The sequence below is a fragment of the Manis pentadactyla genome, chromosome 10, assembly GCF_030020395.1.
Source record: "Manis pentadactyla isolate mManPen7 chromosome 10, mManPen7.hap1, whole genome shotgun sequence".
Lineage (NCBI taxonomy): Eukaryota > Metazoa > Chordata > Mammalia > Pholidota > Manidae > Manis > Manis pentadactyla.
The window spans coordinates 80,656,853-80,680,732 of NC_080028.1; the positions used below are offsets into that span (position 1 = coordinate 80,656,853).

The 23,880-nt window shown below is 43.4% G+C and overlaps 1 protein-coding gene across 1 annotated transcript in view; it reads left to right on the top strand.

The window, feature by feature from the left end:
* The window catches only part of HS3ST4 (heparan sulfate-glucosamine 3-sulfotransferase 4), a 392,531-nt gene extending 368,914 nt beyond the window's left edge, over positions 1–23,617 (top strand). Inside the window, exon 2 of the mRNA XM_036916900.2 lies at positions 21,635–23,617. Coding sequence (XP_036772795.2) covers positions 21,635–22,271 — 637 coding nt within the window. The 3' untranslated portion in view covers positions 22,272–23,617. The remainder of the gene's footprint in view (positions 1–21,634) is intronic.
* Positions 23,618–23,880: the final 263 nt, after the last annotated feature.

Here is a 23,880-nt window from a genome sequence, read left to right on the forward strand (position 1 = left end):
ATCTCAGGGAATATTAATAACAAGCGTTTGTTGGTGTGAGTCAGTTTTAGATATTTCAGGGATCTCCCAAATAGGCAGCGGACTCATTGGTGACAAGGACGAGCAATATTGATCTTCAACTCCTAGGACTTAGCAGAGTGTCTAGTATGCAGTGAACCATCTGAAGCTGCTTAGTAAATGAATGAATATATTGCTGGGTGATGAGTGTTAGTGCTCAGTGGACCCTGGTCTTAGAGCACCAGGAAGAATCCCACCGCACCCACCACTCCAGCCCATGCAGGAGACACAGGCTCACTTAGACTAGAGACAAACATGTTGGGGACTAAATGCAGGATGAAACCAGGAAGATGACATTACAAATAATCCCAAGAAGAAAATGAAACTCGTGCTCGTTCAGTGTACTCCGGCAAAAATGAGCTGTGATTTACTCCTGCAAATTACCAACTGTAAAATATTTACAGCTAATTCCCTTTACCTTCCAGGGTGGCAGCGGCAAAGGGAGGCAGGTTGTTTAGGTAATAAACACAGGATGCAATTTCCATTTCAGTGGCCCTGTTTCCTCAGGCAACAGCGTTGTTTATATCTTCCATGCGCACACTCTTTTCTGCATGTACGTGAGCCTCTATCACAGGCCGTTGAGGTTTGTGTGGTAGGCATTCTGCATTTATGAGCCAGAGCAAACATTTACTAGTGCTAGTAATTCATCTAGGGGTAGCGAGAGAGGAGGGCGGGAGCGGCTGGACATGGCACTGGTTGCCTGACAGTGAGTCATGAATCTGGGATGCAGAATTGGTACGTAGGTAGGGAAGAAATGTAGAGACGTCTGGAGGCACCTGCTCTTTGAGATTCACCTCCTGGCCTGTCCATCTCATCAGATGCCCAACCCTGGAGATCAATGTGGAAGAGCCCCCAGGCTTGGTCCTTGAAACTTTCTCATCTCTACAGGCACTTTTAGTGTGTACCATCAGTATATGTCAACGCCCAAATATTTCTCCAGCCAGATCTCTTCCAGACTTAGATATTGACTACTTACCTGACATCCCCACCCAGATGTCCACGAAGCATTCCAAACATCACATGTCTGAAAGCAGAGCTCCTGACCTCCCCACTCCACACCTAAATCTTCCCCAACACAGTAAATAGTAACTTTTTTTCCCCAGTTGTTTGCACCTATTCCCTTGGAGTCCCCCTGACACCCCTCGCCTTCTTACACTCCACATACTACAATCCATCAGAAATTCTGTTAGCTCTTTCTTCCACATATGCCCAGAATCTACCCACTTCACCCCCACGGTCCTCTCTTACGGGGACCTCTGCAATTGCCTTCTCTCGGGTTTCCCAGCCTCTAATGCCTGGACAGACAATTCCAATGCACCAGGTAAAGTGGTCCTGGAAGATTATAATTCAGAGTATGACATTTTTTCCTCTGCTCAGAGAACTCCAAGGAATTCCCATCACTCTAAGAACAAAGTTTCATCTTCAGGCCTTCTACTACCTCTCTGATGTTATCTCCTGCCACAAGCTCCTCTCTCATTGTCTCCAGCCCCACTGGCTCCATCTGTCTGCATGCACACCTAGGACACTCTGACCTCAGGACCTTTGCACTACCCGTTTCTTCTGCTTAGAACAGACTTCCCCCTGAAAGCCACATAGTTTCTTCCTTTACTTCTTTTACATGTATGTTCTCAAGTAGAGAAGGATTTCTTAAACAAGAAGCAAAAGTGCTAGTCACAAAATATTGATAAGTCAAGCTATTTTAACACTGAAACTTTTGACTATCAGAAGACACATAAGAAAGGTAGTAGGTTAAGACACAATCTGGGAGAACATATTTGCAATCTATATAACAGAGGAAGGAGTAGGACCCAAAATAAATGAATAACTTCTACACATCAAACAGAAAGACAAAGAAGCCAATAGAAAAATGGGCAAAAATAATAGCTATTTCACCCAGGGGGAAATGCAGAGCATGAATCAACAAAAAAGATCTCTCAAACTCAGAGAAATTCAAATTAAGACAGCAGCACAAATTAAATCATGCAGAGGAGGATGATGTAAACTCTTATGCACTGGTGGAGGGAGTATAATCTGCAACAAGCACTTTGTAACACAAAATGCTGTCGTCTTTTAAGGGCAGGTATCATGGAGCACATGGCTCAGCATTTCCACTATTTGGGAAATACCCTCAAGAGACTCTGGCCCTTTTATATCAGGATACATGCACAAGAATTAACATCACAGCATTGTTTATAAAGCAAAAATCCAGAAACAACTCCAAATGGATAAATAATGCCATATTCACACAGTGGGATATTATACAGCAGTAAAAATCAATTAACTAACTCTAAATGCAGCAGCATAAATAGATCTTATGAAGTCATGTTTAACTTTAAAAACTTAACAGAAGTACAGTATTATACCATTTTTCAAAACAACATATTAAATAGTGTATTGTTTAGAAATGCAGCATAGGGTATACATACATACAAGAGAATGATAAAGATGAAATTTGGAATAGTGGTGTTTTCATGTTTAGGGGAAATTCTCCAGCTCCAGTAGCTCTCCCAGCCTTCTTGTTTCCATGTGGGTGGAGGTCATATGATTAGATTGGGTAAATTCACAATAGTGATGAGATAATTTCCAGGATGTGCATTTAATTGTCAATGTGCTATTTTCCAAAACAATCATATACCTATTGTCCCTCTCCTTATCTTTCTCCCTCTTCCTTTTATCCATTCCTCTGGCACAGGGTCTAGCAATGTTTGAAATGGTTAGGGGGCTTCCCACAGATAGATGCAATGATAGAAATTTATGGATTCATATGTGTTATATATATATAATTTTGGATATATAAAATTCTGGGGTTAACAGGGCCTGGCTAATATTTAGTCTTGCCAGCAGATCCTTCTTTTGAGTTTTGTTTCCCCCCTATTTCTGCTTAGTTGCACCCAACCACATTAATTTCCACATATAATTATTTTCACATAAGTATTTCTCAATGCCAAAAGTTCACATAAATGTCCACCTGTTCCTGGTGCTACCAAGGGCACAAGAATTCCTGGCAAAGGCATGTTTTAGCATCTGGATAAAGTAGGGAGTTAATCTGGTCCAGCTAAGCAAACATTTCCTGGGAGTCTATTTTGGCCTTTTTCCCAAGAAACTCACAGTCAAGTAGAGGAGACAAGGAAATACATATGTGCCACATGGTGTGATGGGTCAGTAATGGAAATAGAATGCTAGCCACCAGTAGCAGAGACCAGAAGAGGAAGGTGTCCCTTCAACGTGGCAAAATAGGACACAAGAGCTAAGCACTGAAAGATAGTTATTAGTCACCAGATTGGTGGCAATAAAGAGGTTCAGTGCCATTAAGAACAGTGAGGGGACATGAGTTCTCACACACTGTGAGTAGGAGCATAATAGGATATGACCACCACAGGGGGTGATTGTTAGTATTTATTTAAACCTTTATAGACAAATGTTCATGACCCAACAATTTGACTTCTCTAGGACTATATTAGGGAAATGCTCAAATAAGTGCATACAGAGGTATGTGCAAGGGGTTCACTTCAGCCTTATTTGCTTCAATATAAAATTGGTGAAAACCAAAGGCCCCTCTGCAGAAGATTGCCCGAGTAAGTGGTGCTTTACATGTACCATAGCCCACAACATTCCTTTCCAAATGAGATGTGCAGTGATATGGAAAGATCTCAAGAAGTATTATTGAGTCGAACACCCAAATTGTGGAAAGTTGTGTGGGTGCAATAGTATTTGTGTTAACACCCCCACACGTGCACGTGCACTCATCCAGAATACTTCAACTCAAGCATGGGGCTCTGTGCTGGAGGGGTAGGTGATGACACTAATGATGAAGAAGGGTCAGGCATAACTGAAGGCAGAGGGAAGCCCCGGGAAGGAAACAGCTATCTGGAGAGGAGGCAATTGTAGTTGCTTTTCTCTGCACTAAACCAGCCATCTGAACCAGGAAATGGAAACATTATTTTCTGCTGGACTCAGAGTAGTGTATTTATCCTAACTCAAGGTGGGCAGGTTTGAGGCTTATTGAAAACATATACACATAAGTTGGCAAGGAAAGAAGTGGTTTGTCCCCCAAGGCAGCATGTCAAATGAGTGTTGACCTCTGGAAGGGGATGAATATTCTGTAGTCCAAGCACAGTGAGTCCAGGCAGAAGATGAGATCCATAGTCAGCTGGGGGCTGTGTCCTGTCTCCCTGTGGTCTTTCAGCAAAAGAAGAATCTTGTTTTGCTAGGGTTACTGTGAGAGGGTCCAGGTAGGAGCATTAAAAAACAGCAAGGGGACAATTACTCACCCTGAAAACATTCTCCCCAAGTGGAGCTTTCTTAACACGCTGATAATATGATTGCAGGATTATTGTGGCTAGACGTGGAGGAGAGGAAGAAGTATGTAGGCAGTATGATTAGATGTGCAACAAAGGCTGTGACTTTTTCTGGGCTTCTCTCCCACCGGCCAGCAGCACAGATCCCAGCCCCTGCATCTAGACCTTTCTGGGGCTCCCTCCCCTAAGTGCCAGACCTGGATAGGACCCTGAGGGCAGCCCTGAGGAGTCTGGCAAAATGTGTAGACTTTCAGGGAAGGGAGTTAGGGTCATTATATGCTTCTCCAATAGTGGAGAATCAGAACGTTTTGCAGGGAAATGAGCAGAAAATCCCAGTTCTGTTGATAGAACCAAAATAGTGGAAATGGAGGAAAGACAGTATGTCCCAGGTATAGGAATGCTATGTAGGTATGACAGGTACCCAGGTGGAGGCCACCTGTTCACTCTGGGCTCTGTCTGCTGGGGGTATGGAGAGTGCTGACATCTTCCCAGCCTGAATGAGATGTAGACCTAACTAGCAACTAGAGGGTGATGGGTAGATGTGACTGGCTGTAGGAATTAAGGAAGACTTAGAACCATGCAATTAGGCAGAGATAGGAGAGATAAAATAATCCCCCTTAAATCTTTTTGAAAAGATTACATGTAAAGCAAAGGAGATAATCTCATTTTAATGCTAGTATAGGTCTTTAATATCTAATAACATTACTAATTTCCTTTATCAAAAAGGAGATATCAGACTCAGAATCTATGGTAGGCAGAGTCAGGGCTGGGGTATCATCAGAAGCATCTGGGGAAGGACTGTTTCCAAAATTATATGGTTGTTGGCAGAATTTTGTTCTTTATGGGCTATTGACTATGGGCCTCAGCTTCTTGTGGCTGTTGACTGGAGTCTGTCCTCTGTTCCTTTGGTCAACAGACCTCTCCACATGGTCAAAGGAACAGAGGACAGACTCTCACTTCATCAAAGTCTGCAAAAGAGAGATCCAATAGAGGGTGTGATAGCAAGATGGGAGCTGCAATATTATGTCATGAATCACGGAAGTAATACTACATCCTCACTGCAAAGTTCTCTTCATTAGAATCAAGTCCCACATCCTGCCCATGCTCAAGGGGTGGAGATCACACAAGGGTGTCAATACTGGGAGGTGGGGTTAATTGGGCTCCATCTTCGAGTTTGTCTGCCACAGCAATTATAATTGTTTTTCCATTTAAGGTAGTGATATACAATTTCTGGTCTAAAAAGATGGATCTAAGCAAATGAGAAAGAAAGTGATTTAAGGAAAAATATTGGATTCACAGTAGCACAAATATAGGTGGAATGTGGTCCAGAGATTGAGAGATAGTCGAGGTTATCAGATGTGCTTTTTCATTCATTTAGTCATTTGTTCATTTATTCATCTGTCTGTATTGGAGTTCTACAGAGAAATAGAACCAATAAGATATAGATAAATAGATAGACAGGTAGATAGATAGATAGATAGATAGATAGATAGATAGATAGATAGACGTAGATAGATGAGAGAGAAATAGGAATTGACTTATGGGATAATGAAAGCTGAGAAGGCCCGTGATCTGCCGTCTGCACGCTGGAGAATCGGGAACGCTGGTGGTGTGATTCAGTCCAACTCCAAAGGCCTGAGAACAGGGAGCATTGATGGTGGAGGGCAGAAGACAGAGAAAATGAGCAAATTCACCCTTCCTCTGCCTTTTTGTTCTATTCAGACTCTTGATGGGTTTGTCAGTGGCCATCTGCATTGATAAGGGCAATCCTCTTTGCTCAGTCCACCAATTTAAATGCTAATCTCATCCAGAAACACTCACAGACACACCCAGGAATAATGTGTTAGCAGCTACCTGGGCATTCCTTAGCTGGGTCAAGGTGACATATGAAATTAACCCTCACAGCTGACTACCCATCTGTCCGTCTCTTTATTCATGGAAGCCTTTGGGGGGGTAGCTGACCTTGAGGAGGGAACAGGCCTTGCACTGACCTCTGGGCTCTGTTCTTCATCCCTAGGTTTGTCCCTGACCTACACCGTGACCTCCAGCGTGAACTCTAGAACTAACCTTCAGCTCAAACTCCAGCCCTAGCTCTTCCTCTGCTTTACCTTTCCAGAGACTGAAAATAGGGATTCCATATTACATGTGCATTTCATAGTGGAGGTGTCTCTTTCTGTAACCAGTTCTATTTTGTCTGCTGCCCTGGTCAGTAAGCAGTAGCATCTTCAGCAAGCAGCTTCACTTTCTGCCTTCTCAGCGGGTGGTGGCAAAGAGATGGAGGACTACGTGCCGCCACATCAAACCCTGCTTCACCTCCCTCATCCTGCTTCTGGCCTCTTTGAATGTATAAAATGAATGTATATATGTGTGTGACAATGTGAATGTGTATATCCAAAGGGACCATTCACTTATTCATTGTTCATTTATTAAGCACCTATTATATACCATGCTCTACTAGAGATACAATACCTAGTGCGTAAGACCAAGTTCTGCCATCATGAAGCTAGTCCAGGTGGGAGTCATCAGCAATCATATGAACCAATAATTACATAATTCCAGATCCTGACCAATGTTACAAAGTCCAGTGAAAAAGAGAAAGGAAAACAATGGGATACGGAGGGACTTGGGACAGGCCATGATCAGGGAAAGCCTCTCTGAGAGGCTTTTAGACAGTATGTGGATGTCACAGTTATCATAGTGATAGGCCAGGCCAGCATTATTCAATAGAATGCCATGTGATAATGGAATATACTACATCTGCACCTCCAAAACAGCAGCCATTAGCTGTTGGTAGCTTTTGAGCTCTTGAAATAGGGCTGCTGTCACTGAGGAATTGAATCTTTAACTTTATTTAATTTGAATTAATTTAAATTTAAATAGCTGCATCTAGCTAGTAGCCTTCATATCAGACAGCACAGAGCCAGACATTTACTATAAGGCCCAAGTGATGAGAAGAAACCAGCTCTACAGAGATCTGGGGAAAGACCACTTAGGGATGGAGAGAGAGCAAATGCTTCCCTTTGGCCTGAAGAAGTTTGCCTGTTTCAAAACAGTGAAATTAATTAAGAGGTTTGTCCTTTTCTCTGGATTCATAGAATTCTCTGGATTCCTTCAAAGGGAAGGAATTTCGAGTGTTGAGGGACAGAGAGAAGGCCAGCTTGGCTGGAACTTTGAGGAAATGGGATTGAGTTTAGAGGACATATCATGTATAGCCTTGGAAATGACGAAAAAGGGGTTAGAATTTTCTAAGATATGAGAGATCATTGAAAGGATTTAAGCAGAGAGTGATGTAACAATAACAACATTGATAATAATCACAGCTAAAGTTTGGGTAGACTTATTAAGTGGGCTTTAATAATTCATTTAAGTATATAAATACATATAAGTATATAAATACATATAAGATAATTTAAGTATAATCTAATTCTCTCTCCTCAATCCTCAATAGTAGCAATGAAATATTTTTGTTATCATTGAAATCTCCATTTTTAGATGGGGACATTAAAGCACACAAAGGTTAAATAATATGCATTACAGTCAGTGGCAGAAGTCATATCTGAACCTAGGCAATTGGTTCCAGAATCCATGCTCTTAACCACTATGCTATAGCACCTCCCTCTGGGCTAATGCAAGCTTTTGAAAATTCTCTTGCTCAGGGTGGATAAAGGCAGCCAGGGGAACAAAATTGAGAGAAAAGGCTGGAGATAACAGTGCCATGGGCTAGAGAAGTACCAGGGAAATGATGGAAAGAAGGGGCTACGCTTAAAATCTGTTTTAGACATAGGTACAACAGATGGGACTTTCTAAGTAACTGGATTGCTGTGGAGTGAGTGAGGCAGAGAAGATCTGACAGCTCCCAGCTTTGGGCTGAGCAGCTGGGTGGATGGTGGTGCCCCTTCCTGAGGTTGGGAAGACTGGAAGAGGATAAAGCCTGGTCTGGTGAGGAGGGGCACATGCTGCCATGTTGGTGTGACCTTTTCCCAAATGTCTGCAGAGCTGGCTTCTTCTCATCATTCAGGGCTTCCATTAACTGTCCAGCATGGAAGCTACTAGCTGCATGGCACTGCATGTCATTCTGTGCTTCAGTTTGGACACACTTTCCTCCTTCCTTTATCCTTCCTGCCTTCGTTTATTCTTCTTTTCTTTCTTTGCAGCCACACTCTCTCTTTTCCTTCTTCCCTTTACTCCTTCATCATTTGGCAGATATTTATGGACATCTGTTTCTTGTAGGCTCTGTGTGAGGTGCTGGGGACACAGCCATGTACAAAAGTACTAAATCATCTTTCTTCTCTGGAGCTTGCTTTCTTTAGGAGGACAGACTGTACACAAGAAAATGAACACATAAACAAGGTAATTTCAGATAACAGTGAGCCCTGTGAAATGCACAAAAGAGGCTGGTGTGAAGGAGAGTGATTTTAGGTAGTGCTTGGGGAAAGGGACTGAGTTCTGAGGGGTGATGTCTGAACTGAGACCTGAATAATGAGAAGGGAGCCAATTATGGGAAGAGCAGAGGGAAGTGTGTGTGTGTGTGTGACAGAGACACTCTGTAGGGGATTCATGTGCATGGATCTGATCATATACGCATACTCAATCTTCATAGCATAGTGTGGGTGCATGTTTGTGTATATCTCTCTAGGTGTGCGCTGATCATCTTTCCTATCTATCTGTCATTTCTCCATCTGTTGTATGATCAGACTGATTGGTTTGAAAATCTGTTTAGTATTTCATGCGCTTCCAGCTGTGACAGTCAGGTCTAAATACAGGCACGGTAGGGTGCACTAATTAATTTATGATTGTACTTTATATCATTGAAGCTAGAGATCTTAATTTGAGGAGGCAACTTTATGAAGGAAATATCTCAAGGACAACATGGAAGGCTCTTACCTGGGCACTTAGTAGAAGAGGCTGTCCTGACACCTGGCCAAATGTGGGGAAAAGAGGGCTTCTGGGCTGCACTCTGTCAGCAGAGAGCACAGATTTCCTTTACCACACTCTCTCAGTTGCAATCAACCACCAGAGCTGGTGCATGACAGTGTGATGGGACATTGTTCTTCATAGCACCTTTCACACCTGTGTCTCATATGGATGAATGCTTCCATTCTGACCAATGTATTTTACAAGTATCCATGGTCAGGCATGAGTTAACCCAAGCAACCCTTTCACCAGTAAAACATCAAGTGCTTTGAGCCTTATATGTCTAGCTGATCAGGCTTCTTGGATCACAAGGAAGAAACATGTACATATTTACAAAGCAAAGTTCATTTTAAGGGTGCACATGAGGTACACATTAAATGACCTCATCATCAGCACAGGTCCTGAGATGACATGCTCTGAGAATGCACAATGAAGAAACAGGTTTCATATGTAACAGCAACAATGATTAACACTCATACTGAGCAGTCAAATCCTCCCAGGCACCATGCTAAATGCACCTATTTTAGTCTGTGGGGGCTGCTCTAACAAAATTCCATAAACTGGGTGTCTAAAACCACATTGATTTCTCATAGTTCTGGAACCTGAGAATTTCAAGATTGAGGTGCTGGCAGGTCTGACATCTGGTGGGGTCCCTCTTCCTAGTTCAGAGGAGCCTGTCCTTTTGTCTTCTTGCTGTTTCCTCACAGAGCAGAGGTGAGGAGGGGCTCTCTGGGGTCTCTTTTATAAGGGCACTCATTCTGTTCATGAGAGCTCCACCCTCATGACTAAGCACCTTCAAAGGTCACACTCCCTAATACCATCACGCTGGAGGGTAGGATTTAATGTGGGATTTGGGGGAGACACAAACACTCAGTCGACAGTCATAAACACCAGCCCTTTCAGTCTTCATAAAACATGCCCTGAGATGGGTCTCTCTTGTGATTTCCATTATAAACAGTGAGAAAATGAGATTTAAGGGAGTTAAATAGGCTTCCCAGAGTCCTTTAGAGTGAGGAGGACAGAACTAGGCTTGTAGGGACAGACGAAGGTGTGTCACCTATAGCAGATTGAGGAACAGTACCACGTGGGCAGAACACTGGGTCAGGAAGTGTGGCTACAGATAGACAACAGTGATGCTCTAGGCAGGCAGAGGGGCCCTCCACCAAGGGACACGTGAGTGTCTCAAGAGGCAGGTGCAACAAAGCAAAGGGTGGTCCAAGAGAAGGCAAGACGTGAGTGAAAACTTGGCATATCAGCAGTCACCTTCCTAAAGAGCAGCATCTTTATCACCCCAAGGCTGAGGGTTGTGGTGATCCACACAGTTAGAGGCTGTGTGCCTTCGACATGCATAAGGGTGGCAGAGGCAGACCCAGCCAGAGCAAGCAGGTGGGAAAGAAGGAGGCTGGCGCATCCCCAAGGCAGAGATGAGCTGATGCCCAGCTGGGCATGCAGTGTGAGCTGGGGAGACCCGGAGTGCAGCCTTCCCAAGACAAGCCTCTGCATCAGCATCTGTTACCCTGTGAGGGCAAGGTGCCTGTGCAGACATGCTGACACCCCCATGATCATCATTTAATTGTGGCACCTGCCCTTTGAAGCACTGAGCCCAGGAAAGAAAATACAATAAAACAGTTGATAGAAGCTGGTATGGGAAGTTCTGCAGTGGACTGTGCTTTGAAAGTGGTAGGAATAAAGGATCAGAGAAGTACCCTCCATGTGCAATCCCCAGCCAGGGACAGGTGAGGTGTGTTCCATAATATCATTAATTCACAATCAGGAGTGTCTTGCCTTGGAACCTCTGGGGTGAGATGGTCCCATAACCACAGAGAAAGGGCTGGAAGGAGAGTTGTGGTAACAAGTCATTGATGGAAGCAGAGGTTGTAGGCAGGCAATGGTTTGGATTTTAGAACCATGCTTCCCAACCTGTGGGCTTGAGAAATATTACAAGGACTTCCACATGCCTATAGATCCCGAACATTGAGTATTAACTAAATCAATAACAATCTCATAGAAACACACACACATGTACACACATGGGGCAACCTTTCAACAAAGTAAATTTGATGGTGGTGATTCAATCACAGATTCATTTCAAAGGACTGCTGAATTCATAGTTGTTTTCTGTCCATATGTGTTTTCTAAATCAAACCCTATGAACCAGTTAGCTTCTGTCATATGGTGGTCTGTTGATGTGAAAGATGGATGATCCCACTGAAAGAGGTCAGGACAGCTGGGAGAATGAAAAGCAATACCTATGATTTGTGCAGTATGAGGCACAGGCCCCACAAAGGGCCAAGCTCTGCCCAGCAGCGAGGCTTCCCAAATGCATGGGCACCTCGGGGAGGCAAAGAGAAAAATATTTCTAGTAATGCACTGTAATACATGCCAAACTGAAGCTGTTTGGATCGATCAATGCCCATTTGAGAGGTGGGTTTCTGTGAGTTAGTCATCATTTATATAGGGTTGCACATATTAGGCAACATGTGATAGCCACATAGATTGAGAATTTGAGCAGCACTGTTCTCCTTCACTCACTCAACAAATAAATTGTTTGCACACTCTATGGCCTACAGAAGTAATAACAAGAGGGGTTACTCGCCAGTTGTTCTGTGAAGGATGCTGGATATCTTCTTTTGTGAATGAATAGATATTCTCCCCATTCAATAGGTTGGTGGAACTGAGAATCAAAAACATGAAATGAGTTGTTCAAAGTGAATACATCTCAGAAAAAGAACCCTAAAGTTAAATGCTTAGCCGCACACCTCATGACAAATGAGGAGCCTGAACTTGGCAAGCTCCTTGAAGGATGGGTTTGGGGAGTTGGGAATTAAGGCAACACACAGCCCGTGATTCCCATCCTGAGACTCGTGGACTTCTACGAATCCAGAGAAGGACAGATCTCTTAACTACCTCCACTGTTCTGAAACATGCAAACTTCTTCAGGGCAAAGTCTTGCTCTTCATTTTAGCTCCCAACATAAGCACAGTACCTGGCACATTTTATTTCAGAAATTGATGAACAAATGAATAGTTTTCTCTCATTTTCATTCTGGCTAAAATCTGTCATGGTGTGGTGATCTTGGTTTTCTCCTGTGAGGAAACACTATTAAGCAATTGTACAAACGTCTGATATGTAAGATGTAAACTAATAAATTGATAATTACTTGGATAAGTGACGCTGGTTCCAAAACTTAGATCAAGAAACATGTAAAAAATTAATATAGAAATCTGTTAGCAGCAGGGGAGTGAAGGCATTTAATCTCTGTGATAGAGTGGTATGTCTCTGCCTGCCAGGGGTAGTTAGGTGGACATAAACAGGACACCTAAGTCCTCTCCTGAGCCCCACAGAAGGTGCCTCCAACCCTCAATCCACCAGGCCAGTTTCTCTTTGGGGCCTGATCCAAGAACATGAATGTGGCGGCCTTGGTATCCTGTGTGGGCAGCTCCTGACTACTCTGGAAGTGAAAACACCCTTAGATTGATGAAAAACTACAGAGTACTGATTGTACTCACTTGGAAGAGCAAGAGAAACCTTTGCAAAACTAAGACCCGACCTGCTGTGGAGCTGGAAATGGCCTAAAAGAGGTCTGTCTTCCTCTTTCTCTATTTTTATTTGTCATGTTTTGTGTCTCTGGCCACAAAAGAGGACATAGGATAGACAGAGTCATTAACTTCTGATCTTTTCAGCTACGTTTCATCCTGAGTGGTTGATAACACTTGCTTTAGTAGGATCATCAGAAAAAAAGTGAAGAGAATTCAGTTCTTTCTTCACATTATACCTGAAAAGGCAGTCAACCCTTCACGTCCAAGCTCTAAATAAAGATGTCTAGTGCCTTCTGCTCCTCATTGTCTTCTCGTCCGCCAGTCCCCCCCACTCATCACCTAGATGGGACATGAATATGGTCCAGGGCTCAAGAACTCCCAGCATCCTCAAGTTCAACACCTGGCCCCTGAGCACTGAGTAGATTATTGTCAGTTCAAACTATGGTTTCCAACTTCAGCAGGACATTCCATGTCCATTCTCTTGTATTTTAAGGTTTTTATTCTAATACAAATTAAACCTGGCTTGAAACCCCTATAGCTAGGTTGAACAGAAATCCATTACTGATCATTATGCAGAACCACCTGGGACACCTCTTGTCATGCAGCCCAGAGATCTAGAGAATGGCCCCAGTCTTGGTTGTATAGGATTTGACCCTGTTGGTGGCCCCACCCTCTCTGGGCCAACCTTGGCCAGAAGGTCTTCAGAGCCTCAGCATACAGTGCCCATCCATGCAAACATCTGTGCAGTTTTCAACATTCAGGATGCTGCGTTCAGAATTCAGGATGCTCAGTTCAGAATTGCAGATATTCACCTTTCCAGAAGTTGAGGCCAGCCTCCAGACTGATACAGGTTAGTTGTCTCAGTGGCATGACATCCACAAAAGTAATGATAGCAAACTCTTGTACAGTGCTTGTCATGCATCAGGTAATAAAGGCAGCATGCGCATGCACTCATTTAGTTTTTAAAACTACTTTCTGAGACATGTATTATCATCCTCATCTTCATCCCCATTTTGTGGATGGGGAAATATAAGCACAGAAAGTAACTTGTCCAAAGTTCCCCATGTAATAAGTTCCAGATTTCAGCCCAAAAAGTTTAGATGAGTGGCTCTCCACCGGGGCTGATTTTGACCCCCGGGACAGTCTGTGGACATTTGTGGTTGTCATGACTGGAGGCTGCTGCTGAGTCTAGGGTGTTCATCACTCTTCAATGCAGAGGACAGCCCCCCATAAGAAAGAATCATCATTCCAAAATGTTGACAGCACTGAGTTCTTCCATTGAGAAACCCTGGGATGGAACCTGGATCTTTGAAACATATCTCCATCAATGGGTTTGTCCAGGGCACTCTTAACACGTTGACTTCTTTTTGAGTCTATAAAATAAACTGCCCACCTCCCATGGGAATAAAATTTAGCTAAACCTTGGGAATAAAGGACTGGTCAGCCTCCTTGGAGATAGGGACACATAGTGGCAGTAGGTTAATAAGGGTCATAATGAATTCCCTGCCTTTTCTTCCAGATGAGTCTCCAGAGGCAAAAACAAATGTAGGGTAATTTCTCCAGAGATCATCATAGGCAAAAAATTATTAATATATCATCAGTTCCTTCCTGTTTTCCTTGAGTCTTCTAACCACCCTCAAGCTTAGCAAATGACCTTACTGTCTTTGAGACTATCAAAGCCATTAGGCAGGAAATGCCTAAATATACCTTTTCTTGGTCCCACTGACATGCCAGCTACCACATCCCAGGACCTTATCACCTTTTTTGTCTTTTGACGCTAGGGTTTCTCTCTCAGAGTAAGAATGCCTACTGGGCTCTCATTTCTCCACCTGCGGCCTCTGTCCTGTCCTTCCCTGCATGCTCTTGCTCCATCCTGACCCTCCTCTTCCTACCCTATCGAGTAGTTGTAAGGAGGTAAGGACCACAGGCTCTACTGGGTGTCAAATCCCAACTCTTCTACATATGAGATGTGTGATTGTAGACAAGGCACTTAACTTCTCTGAGCCTGTTTATTCCTTGGTAATATGGGATATAATGCCTGTCTTCCTTCTCAGCCTGCCTCAACAGGGGGTCTCTGACAAAGACCATTCTTAACCTTCCAATCTCAAAATGTCTGTACCTGCCTGACACAACATTTAAAACAACAAAAACACCTGAGACCTGAGCTCGCTGTGTTCTCCCACAATGCGGTCATGTGTCATTTAAAACTTTTTCATTTCTTTAAATTCTCTGTGTATCTTCAAAGCCCAGTTCCATCTTCCCTTTCTCCTCCTCCTTCCTCTTCTTATCTTTATTTCTTCTTCTTCCTTCTAACCTCCTTCATCCTTTTCCTCTCCTCTTCTCCCTCCTCTGCTTCCCTCCACACACACCTTTCTGTTCCCGCCTTCTCCCTCTTGTAGCCACGTGGGAATGTAGGAGACTCGGCAGGTACGATTTTGTTTGAAAATAGACACGAGACATCGGCCCACAGCAGATATGTCCCATCTGAGCCACAAACTGCTTTGCAAAATGGGATATTCAGGCCTTTCCTTCAAAAAACTTGCTGTCTATCGAAGGGCAAGTAATGTGTGCTTTATCATCAGTATATACCCAACACCGGGTGCATAATAAGCACCAATAAATACTCGATGGAATTAATGAGAGAATTAATATTAACATAGCCCTTTCATTGTGTATATCCAGAGAGGGGAAGATTCTAAACTCATTCAGCAAGTTAGCTGTTAAATCAGAGCTCTAACTCAAGATCCCTTCTCTTTTAGCTTCAATTTGCCTGATAGCCACATGGCGCCAGGACATGCTGCTTTACTTGGGTCTTTAGGGAGGAAATGTAGCTCCTAATTGGTTTCCAAATGGTAGGACTTTTTGCCTCAGGGATTTCAGGATTCATGAACTTGGGTTTGAAACCACAGTGAACTTTCCAAGAGAACGGGACAGAGCCAAGTCCTACCTACATGTCCGTGGTCTGGATTCATTGTCTCTCCACCTCTCAGCTTCCACATCTCTCTAATGGGCTCAGTGAATTGTACAGTCCTTAGGATAACACATGGAATTGCCTTGCTTGGTGCTTGGCAAGTAGCAGGGGCTCAACTGAATTTCTCAGTGAGTTTCTTTCTTCAACGCAGAGGAAATGGCCCTACCTTATGCCCTTGCTCAAACCACCTTTCTCTTGGGTTACAGTTCATCAGGAGGGCTCAGAAAATATTGCTAATTTATGCACCATTTGTTCCTCTGGACAATGCATTTGGGAAAATGTGAGGTGTCCACATACCTCTAATTCAGGCAAGCCAAAGGCATGCTCTGCCACTGACCCTTCCAGAGAGAATGGGCACTTCACATCTACCACGGGTGATTGCTCTCTCCCTGGGCATTCATGATCGCATCCATTTGCTTCAGTTGAGGAGGCCCCAGAGAGAGATATCACAAATTGAATGATGTAGTGTGATCTAGCAAGAATTTCTGGGGATTCTGGCTGGGTTTCTGTAGCTCCCAGTGGTTAAGTCAGCGTCAGCCCACCTTTACAACATACTTAATGGGTCTCATTTTCCGATTCAGCTTTGCCGCCTACTAACACAGTGACCTTGGGCCCATCACATAACCTTCCTGGGTCTCTGTCTTTAAGCATTGTCAGGCAGGAACTAAGCCTATGGTGCAAGACAGCCTAGGATTGAATTTCAACTCCACTTCTTGTGACTTTGGGCAAACAAGTCAATTTCAGTGGACCTCAGTTTCCTGATCTCTAAAGAGATCTACTACTAAAGAAATAATAGTAGTAACTGTTAAGAGAGTTGTTTAAAAAGTAGCTGCTAATGTATTGAGGACCTATTATAATGTGAGGTACTCTTTCAGAGATTAATTCATTTAATCTTCATAAAATTCCTATAAGATGGGTGTTATTAGCATAATACATATACTGTTATTACAAATATAGACTTATTATTGTAAATATTATAATATTAATTATTTTAAAATATATTGTATAATAATAATATAACTTGAGTAAAGTAATTTGCCCAGGGTCCCACAGCTAATAATTAGATCCAAACTCAGAGTGTCTGGAATCTATGCTCTTAATCACTAGGCTGTAGAGGCCAATGTCTGAATATGCTTTGACCAGTTAGTTGGGCTTCAAAATTTGAACCCAGCCACAAACATAGCATAGAGGGAGTGCTCAGTAGATGGTGTTTGATAGCTATTATATGATCACTGTTGTTATCATTGTTTCCTATGAGGCCCCAGATATTGACCTGCATTCAGATGGGGGGCTGTGCTCAGCAAAGTGCCACCACTGGGCTGGGGGAGGGGTGAATGAGTTGGATAGTGTCTCATAAACATTTGCGGCTGTGACAGCAGCTGTGTAATCTTGCGGAATAATTCTCGCTTCAGGATTGTGTGTTGACGCTGATGTCACGGCTGCTCTGAGCACCCTGGATACTGTTAACGAGTTGTTCCAAGCCCAGATGCAGTGTTTTCTCACCATATGATCCTCACTGAAGTGCATGGTCTTTCGACATGGATGGCATGGAACTCAGAAATGCTGAAGCTGGGGGCATGGAGAACTGACTCAGAGGAGCCATGCCCTCTGTAGTGTCCCTATTTCCCTGACTTCCAGGAATTGTGTTCTCATCTGTACGTCATTCATGTATTCATCCAAGCACCACAGAGAGTTGTGAGGCAGCTACCATGTGGTGGGAGCTGGGCTAGGCTCTGGGGACACAAACGTGAAGGAAACATTGCCCTTGGCTTTGAGGAACTAGAATAGCCATGAAAGACATGGGAACAAATCACATTAGGACATTATTCTAAGCTCTGTAATACAGGTAGTTAGCAAGGGAATCAAAAGCAGGTAGTGGAAATCTTTGTGACTGCATTTTAAAAAGTCTCTTTGCACATCCAGCATTGAAGAACCTTTCCTATTCAGGATAACTCCCCAGCTAGGCAACAGGAAGGTCCCACCTTCTAGTGGCAAAGGTAACGAGAGTCAGACATTCCTCCTCCCTACTCCCTGTCGGGGACTAAGAACACATGACTCAAATGTCCTCCTCCAACTTGGGTCTCCCTTGAATTTCAGACACCTGCATCCAGATGATTAACCAACACCTCCACTTGAGTATGTATCTCATATTACAAGTTAAGCCTCAGACTCTCTGTCTTCCCCTGAAACCTGCTTCTTTCCCCTTGTGCGCCACCTCAGTAAACTGCACTACTGATGAACCATTAGCTCAGGCCAGCAATCTTGGAGTCATCTACAACTCCTCTCTCTCTTTCTTTCTCACACAGACATGCCACCCATCATAAAGGAAGAGGGTAGGGGTAGAGGTAGTTGCTGGATGGAGGGTCAGGGGAGAGAATAAGCATTGAGAAAAGGCAGATTAGGGCAACAAAACCAATCACAGTGAAATCCTTACCTTAGGACAGGAGAGTAATGGCTTATCCTTCATCCATTCATTCAACAGATATTCATGGAGCACCTGCTTGGTGCCAGTTTCTGGTGTTAGCCCCTGACACCGGTATTGAACTACTTGTGCTTGACCAGTGAGCCCAGAAATCAGTGAGACCTTGAAAAATATCTGTAGGTTCTGAGTCTGTTTTCTTCTCTGCAAAATTGGAATAGTAACAAGACTACTGTCCACAGTAACAATACTTGTTCTATTAATTTGAAAAGTTATTTATGTGATGTTAGAAAGAGCTCTACATTTATCAGATATGGGAGTTAGACTGGAAGCTCTAACCATTTATGGAAGTGAACATTATGGAATGAATGAATTTATAACTGATTTGGAATCAGTTCGGGGGAAAGAAACTGCTACTTCTTAGAATTTGAGCAACTACTGGACAGCTCACTGGCAAAAGTCCTGGGTAACTCATGGCACAGCAGTTGTCTCCTGGCTCAATGAGATGGTCTTACCATGTGTGCCCCAAATCCAGGAACTCCCCTAAGTTACATGGGTTGATTCCCCTGTAGCATGATGATCAAAGCCTCAACTTTGGCTCTTCTGCTCCCCTCTGCCTCTCCAGTACCTTCCCCAGCACACCTCCTCTCACTCCTTCTTTCACTGAGCACTGAGCACTGAGCTAGGCACACACTTACTCTCATCACACACTGGCTTATAGGTTGGGTACCATTTCATCCTGCGATGCTTTGGAATAAAGACTCAAGATCTGCCAAGATCTTGACAGACTGCAGCAATTAGACAAAGTGAGGGAGATGAATCTGAAGGGGCTTCAATGGAAAGACAAACAGAGGTCTAGAAAGCGAATAGCAGAGAACAGAGGGGAAGAAAACCCCACAGCTGCTCCTGTGCTAAAGAAAAATGCAAAAACAACAACAAAAAGAACAAGCAAAAATACATCCAAGGAAGTAAAATCTGGAAAAGGCCATGTAAAAATATCTATCTCCAGGTATTTTTTGCATCTATATTTATTTAATATGGTTGTTATATGACGTGAGCTCCAGAATAAGAGACTATATCTCTACAATTGAAATAAAAGTAGGACATGAACATCTTCCTCAAACTCAGGCTGATCTAATAGCAGCCCCATCACTTGTCACCAGCCTTCAGATCAGGAAGTGTGGTTTATGAGATTGGCTTGAATCAGAATATGCTTTTTTTTTTTCTAGATCAGTTTCTCAGTTTCCATTTGTTCTTTCATCAGTTTCATCAGTTCTTCAGCTTTTCCATTTGGCCAAATTAAATTTTATTTTTTCCTTGTGCTTCTCTATGAATTACTGTGATGGTGAGCTTGTGCACCTGGCTTAAGTTTAAAGTTATCTGGCATTACATGGGCAGGATGAGAACTGATTTACCTGCACATTTGATCTTCATTACACTCCCATAAGAGAGCGATTCTTACTAACCTATTTTTTAGATGAGATAATTGAGGTTGAAAGTGGGTTAAGTGATTTCATAGAGGTGACATGGGTAGTCAGAACCTTAAATCATGCACATCTGACTCCAAATGAAAGAGTTAAAGCTGGGGAGAGCCAAATAGGCACAGAAACATGAAGAAATTCAAAATGCTTTGGAGAATGTGTTAGTCAAGACAAGTGTGATTATGGCCAAGGCTATTGGTTTGCCCTGAAAACTCTGTGCTGCCCAACAACTTCACTCCAACAACATTTAACTCTATGTGAATTTCTCTACCAGGCATATTCCTCTTGCTTAATAAAAGTGCTTGCCGAGAAAGCTCAAAACCCAGTAGCAATTAATTACTGACAGAGCATGTGAATTAGAGATAAAAGAAGTCAGTCTTTCTCCACACATGCGATAGTAAATAAATTTAATTATGGAAGGGAAAGCTGAGGGATCTTCGTCTGTATTAAGTTTTATTAGCTGAGATATTTAAAAGCATGTCATCCTAACAAAGAGGTCTTGTGTAATCCTAAATGTACCACTTTGGTGCAAGGCTCAGAAGTGAATAGACTTAATGGAGCACATGGTGGCAGATGGCCTGCTGTACCGACAGGTATTGAACAGGTTTATCGTCAATTAACTTCAGTCTACATATGCCTATTGCAAATTAATTGTATAATAGGATCCTGAGCCGCATTTTATCACTGATAGGCTTGCCACAGTGGGACTGGGGACAAAGTGCATCAAACTCCTTTACTCCCAAATAAGAAATAGCCACTCTGTGGGTGAACATGGATGAATGGAAGGCGGGGTTTTGCAGAAGCAACCTTGGGAAGAGACTTGGACCCTGGTGTAGGATCTATCACTGGCTCACTGGGCAATCTGGGGAGCAAAGAAAGAAGAAATCCTATAGAACCATACTATGCTAGGTGCTTAGAACCATAATGGGACATATAGTTAAAAAGAACTTCCAAGTGTTTATCACTGACTGGTATTTGCTGTTTTGTTTTCAAGGAACTTGAGGAAAGTTTTAAGATTTTACAAATGGGGATAATAAGGCTCGAAGATATGGTTCAGCTTGCTGAGGTCACAAAGCCTGCCTGATTCCCTGTGTTTGAACTCCAGTTTTCACATTTGCATGGGGACTTTGGACCAGGTCAGGGGTCAGCACACTTTTTCTTAAAGGGCCAGATAGTAAATATGTTTGTCTTTGTGGGTCATGGGGTCTCTGTTGCAACTACTCAATTCTGCTACTGGCTACTGTAGTGCAAAAGCATCCCAGACAGTATGTTAAAGAATGAGTCTGGCTGTGTTCCAATCAAAGTTTATTTATGAGCATTGAAATATGAATTTCATATAATTTTCATGCATCACAAAATGTTATTCTTATTATTCTGGGGGTTTTCCAACCATTTAAAGATTAAAAATCATGCTTAGCTAAGACCAGGCCATGCAAAAATGAGAGGCGGTGGTAGTCTGCCAACCCCTGGACTAGATAATCTTTGAGGTCTTGTTGAGCTCAAGCATTTTTTGAAAGCCACAACAGTAATAATATCCTTGATTTATTAAGCTCTTACATATGCCAGATTCTGTGCTAAATGCTTCACAGGCATTATCTCCCTTAATCCCTACACTACAGTATGAAGTAGGTGCTATCATTATTTCCATTTCAGAGATTATAAAACTAATACATAGAGAAATTAAGAACACATCTAGGCTGATAAGGGAACAGCAAGTTAAATCAAGGTGTATAAGATTCCTGAGAATTAATTCATACGCCGTATGCTACTTTTTCTGATAATACTACAATCAGAACTATAATGGAACATACAGTTAAAAAGAACTTCCAAGTGTTTATCAATGAATGCTATTTGGTAGCCCCCCACTAGGCTATTTATATCAAACTTTTCATGCAAAACATTAAAACTTTTCTGGATAGGGCTAACCCCCATTTTTCCTTTCCTCCCTTTTCTAGGAATGTAATGCCTAAGACTTTGGATGGGCAGATAACCATGGAGAAGACGCCAAGTTACTTTGTGACAAATGAGGCTCCCAGGCGCATCCATTCCATGGCCAAGGACATCAAACTAATTGTGGTGGTGCGAAACCCCGTAACCAGGGCCATCTCCGACTACACCCAGACTCTGTCAAAGAAACCTGAGATCCCCACCTTTGAGGTGCTGGCCTTCAAAAACCGGACCCTCGGGCTGATCGATGCCTCCTGGAGTGCCATTCGAATAGGCATCTATGCACTGCACCTGGAAAACTGGCTCCAGTATTTCCCCCTCTCTCAGATCCTCTTTGTCAGTGGTGAGAGACTCATTGTGGACCCTGCCGGGGAGATGGCCAAAGTACAGGATTTTCTAGGCCTCAAGCGTGTTGTGACTGAAAAACACTTCTATTTCAACAAAACCAAGGGGTTCCCTTGCCTCAAGAAGCCAGAAGACAGCAGTGCCCCGAGGTGCTTAGGCAAAAGCAAGGGTAGGACTCACCCCCGCATCGACCCGGATGTGATCCACAGACTGCGGAAATTCTACAAACCCTTCAACATGATGTTTTACCAAATGACTGGTCAAGATTTCCAGTGGGAACAGGAGGAGGGGGACAAATGAGGCTAGAGCTGTGGAGGGAAGGCTAGTGAATAGCTATGGGGGTTCCCAGCTGAGTCCTGAATTCCCAGGGTCTGCAGCCTCAGCCTGGCTGGAGTGCCAAGCAGATCTCCTCCTTTGTCCCATCAGGATTGCTTCCAACACCATTGGCTTAGGCAAAGGGATGGATCCCATGGCATCCTTATGGAAGAACTAGGCCTGCCTGGGCAGCGGCATCTGGTCAACCAGATGGCCACCAGGAACCACTGCTAATTCTTGTCTTCTGCTGGTTAATAGAGTCTGAAGACAGGATGAATAGCTGTCAAGGTTAGAGATAATGCCATGAATGTTTGTTTGAGTGATAAAAAGAGTGCAAGGTCTACTTTTGGGCTGCTCTTGCTTTATGTTGGGTAACCTGAGTTTGAGCCCTGTATCTGGCACAGCCCCCTGCTATAGAAACTCTGCTTTGGCATTTCTCCAGAATGCTCATTGTGGCTGAGTGCTGCAGGACTCCTAGGGAGCAAGGTCCTCCCTCTAAAGTCTCATCCCACAGCCCGTTAGCTTCCTCCCTCCCCACCTCAAGAAGGCAGAGGCATGCATATTCCTCACCAAAAAAAGCTAACAGCCCTGGAAGCCTTCTTTGTAAGAGCCCTCAAAGAAGGGTTGGGTCTCTCTTCACGAGCATCTGGGGCTGTGGAGAAGCTTAGCATATGCTCTCGTGTTGGAATCAGGCCCACGAGGCTGCTCACCAAGCAGTGTGATTGCAGCTGAGTTGGGAGTCCTGAGGGTGATAAAGATGAATGGCATGTCTGGGTGTGAAAAAAGAAAGTCAGTCCCCTTGGTGAGAGGTCTCTATACCCGAACACCTTAGCACCATGGTTCTGAGCATTTCAGTGGGCTTTATCCCATACAGTCCCTAGAGGGGCAAGGACCAGAAAATTGGTATGTCTTTTGTTATGAATAACCCTTAGCAATGCAATGAATGGGAGTTGGCCACCATTCTTCTCTTTGCCCTGCCATCTCCCTGTCACAGTCATCTCATGCTTCACTTACTCTCTGCAGAGATGGCACATATTGGCAGTGACAAGAGGGCTGATCCAGCTTATGGGGGTGGGGGAGGGCAAGGGCTCTCTACAGACACCCCATCAAGGGCTGCTTGAATAAAGTGTCCCTTCCCATTAGTTTGATTCAATTAAAATGCAGCATTTGACATAAAGCCCTTGTTCACAGATCTCCAAACCCAGGAACTGTTCTAGTAAAATTGGAAATATGTATGAGTGGGGGGATTTAAATCTGTTCAGCTGTTATTAAACTGTCATTTATCCCGCTAACTGAAAACTGTGTTGTTATAAAGCTTAATGCAACCTGATTAATGGATTTTGATGGCGTGTTTGTGTTGGTCACGTACAACCCCATCCCTACCCTGGAATTCTGGGAGTATCCCTTCTCTGGGATAGCCAGAGAGACCCAGATAGTCTTCCAGGGGATTCTGTCTATAGGGCCAGATGACTCTTGAAATAGCACAAAGGAAGTGGCTCCTGAAAGGGGTGCAGCTGCCCCTATTTTAATCAATTTTTTCAAGGAATGGATTGATATGTCAGATTCAGAAACAACCTTACAGATAATTCTTTCC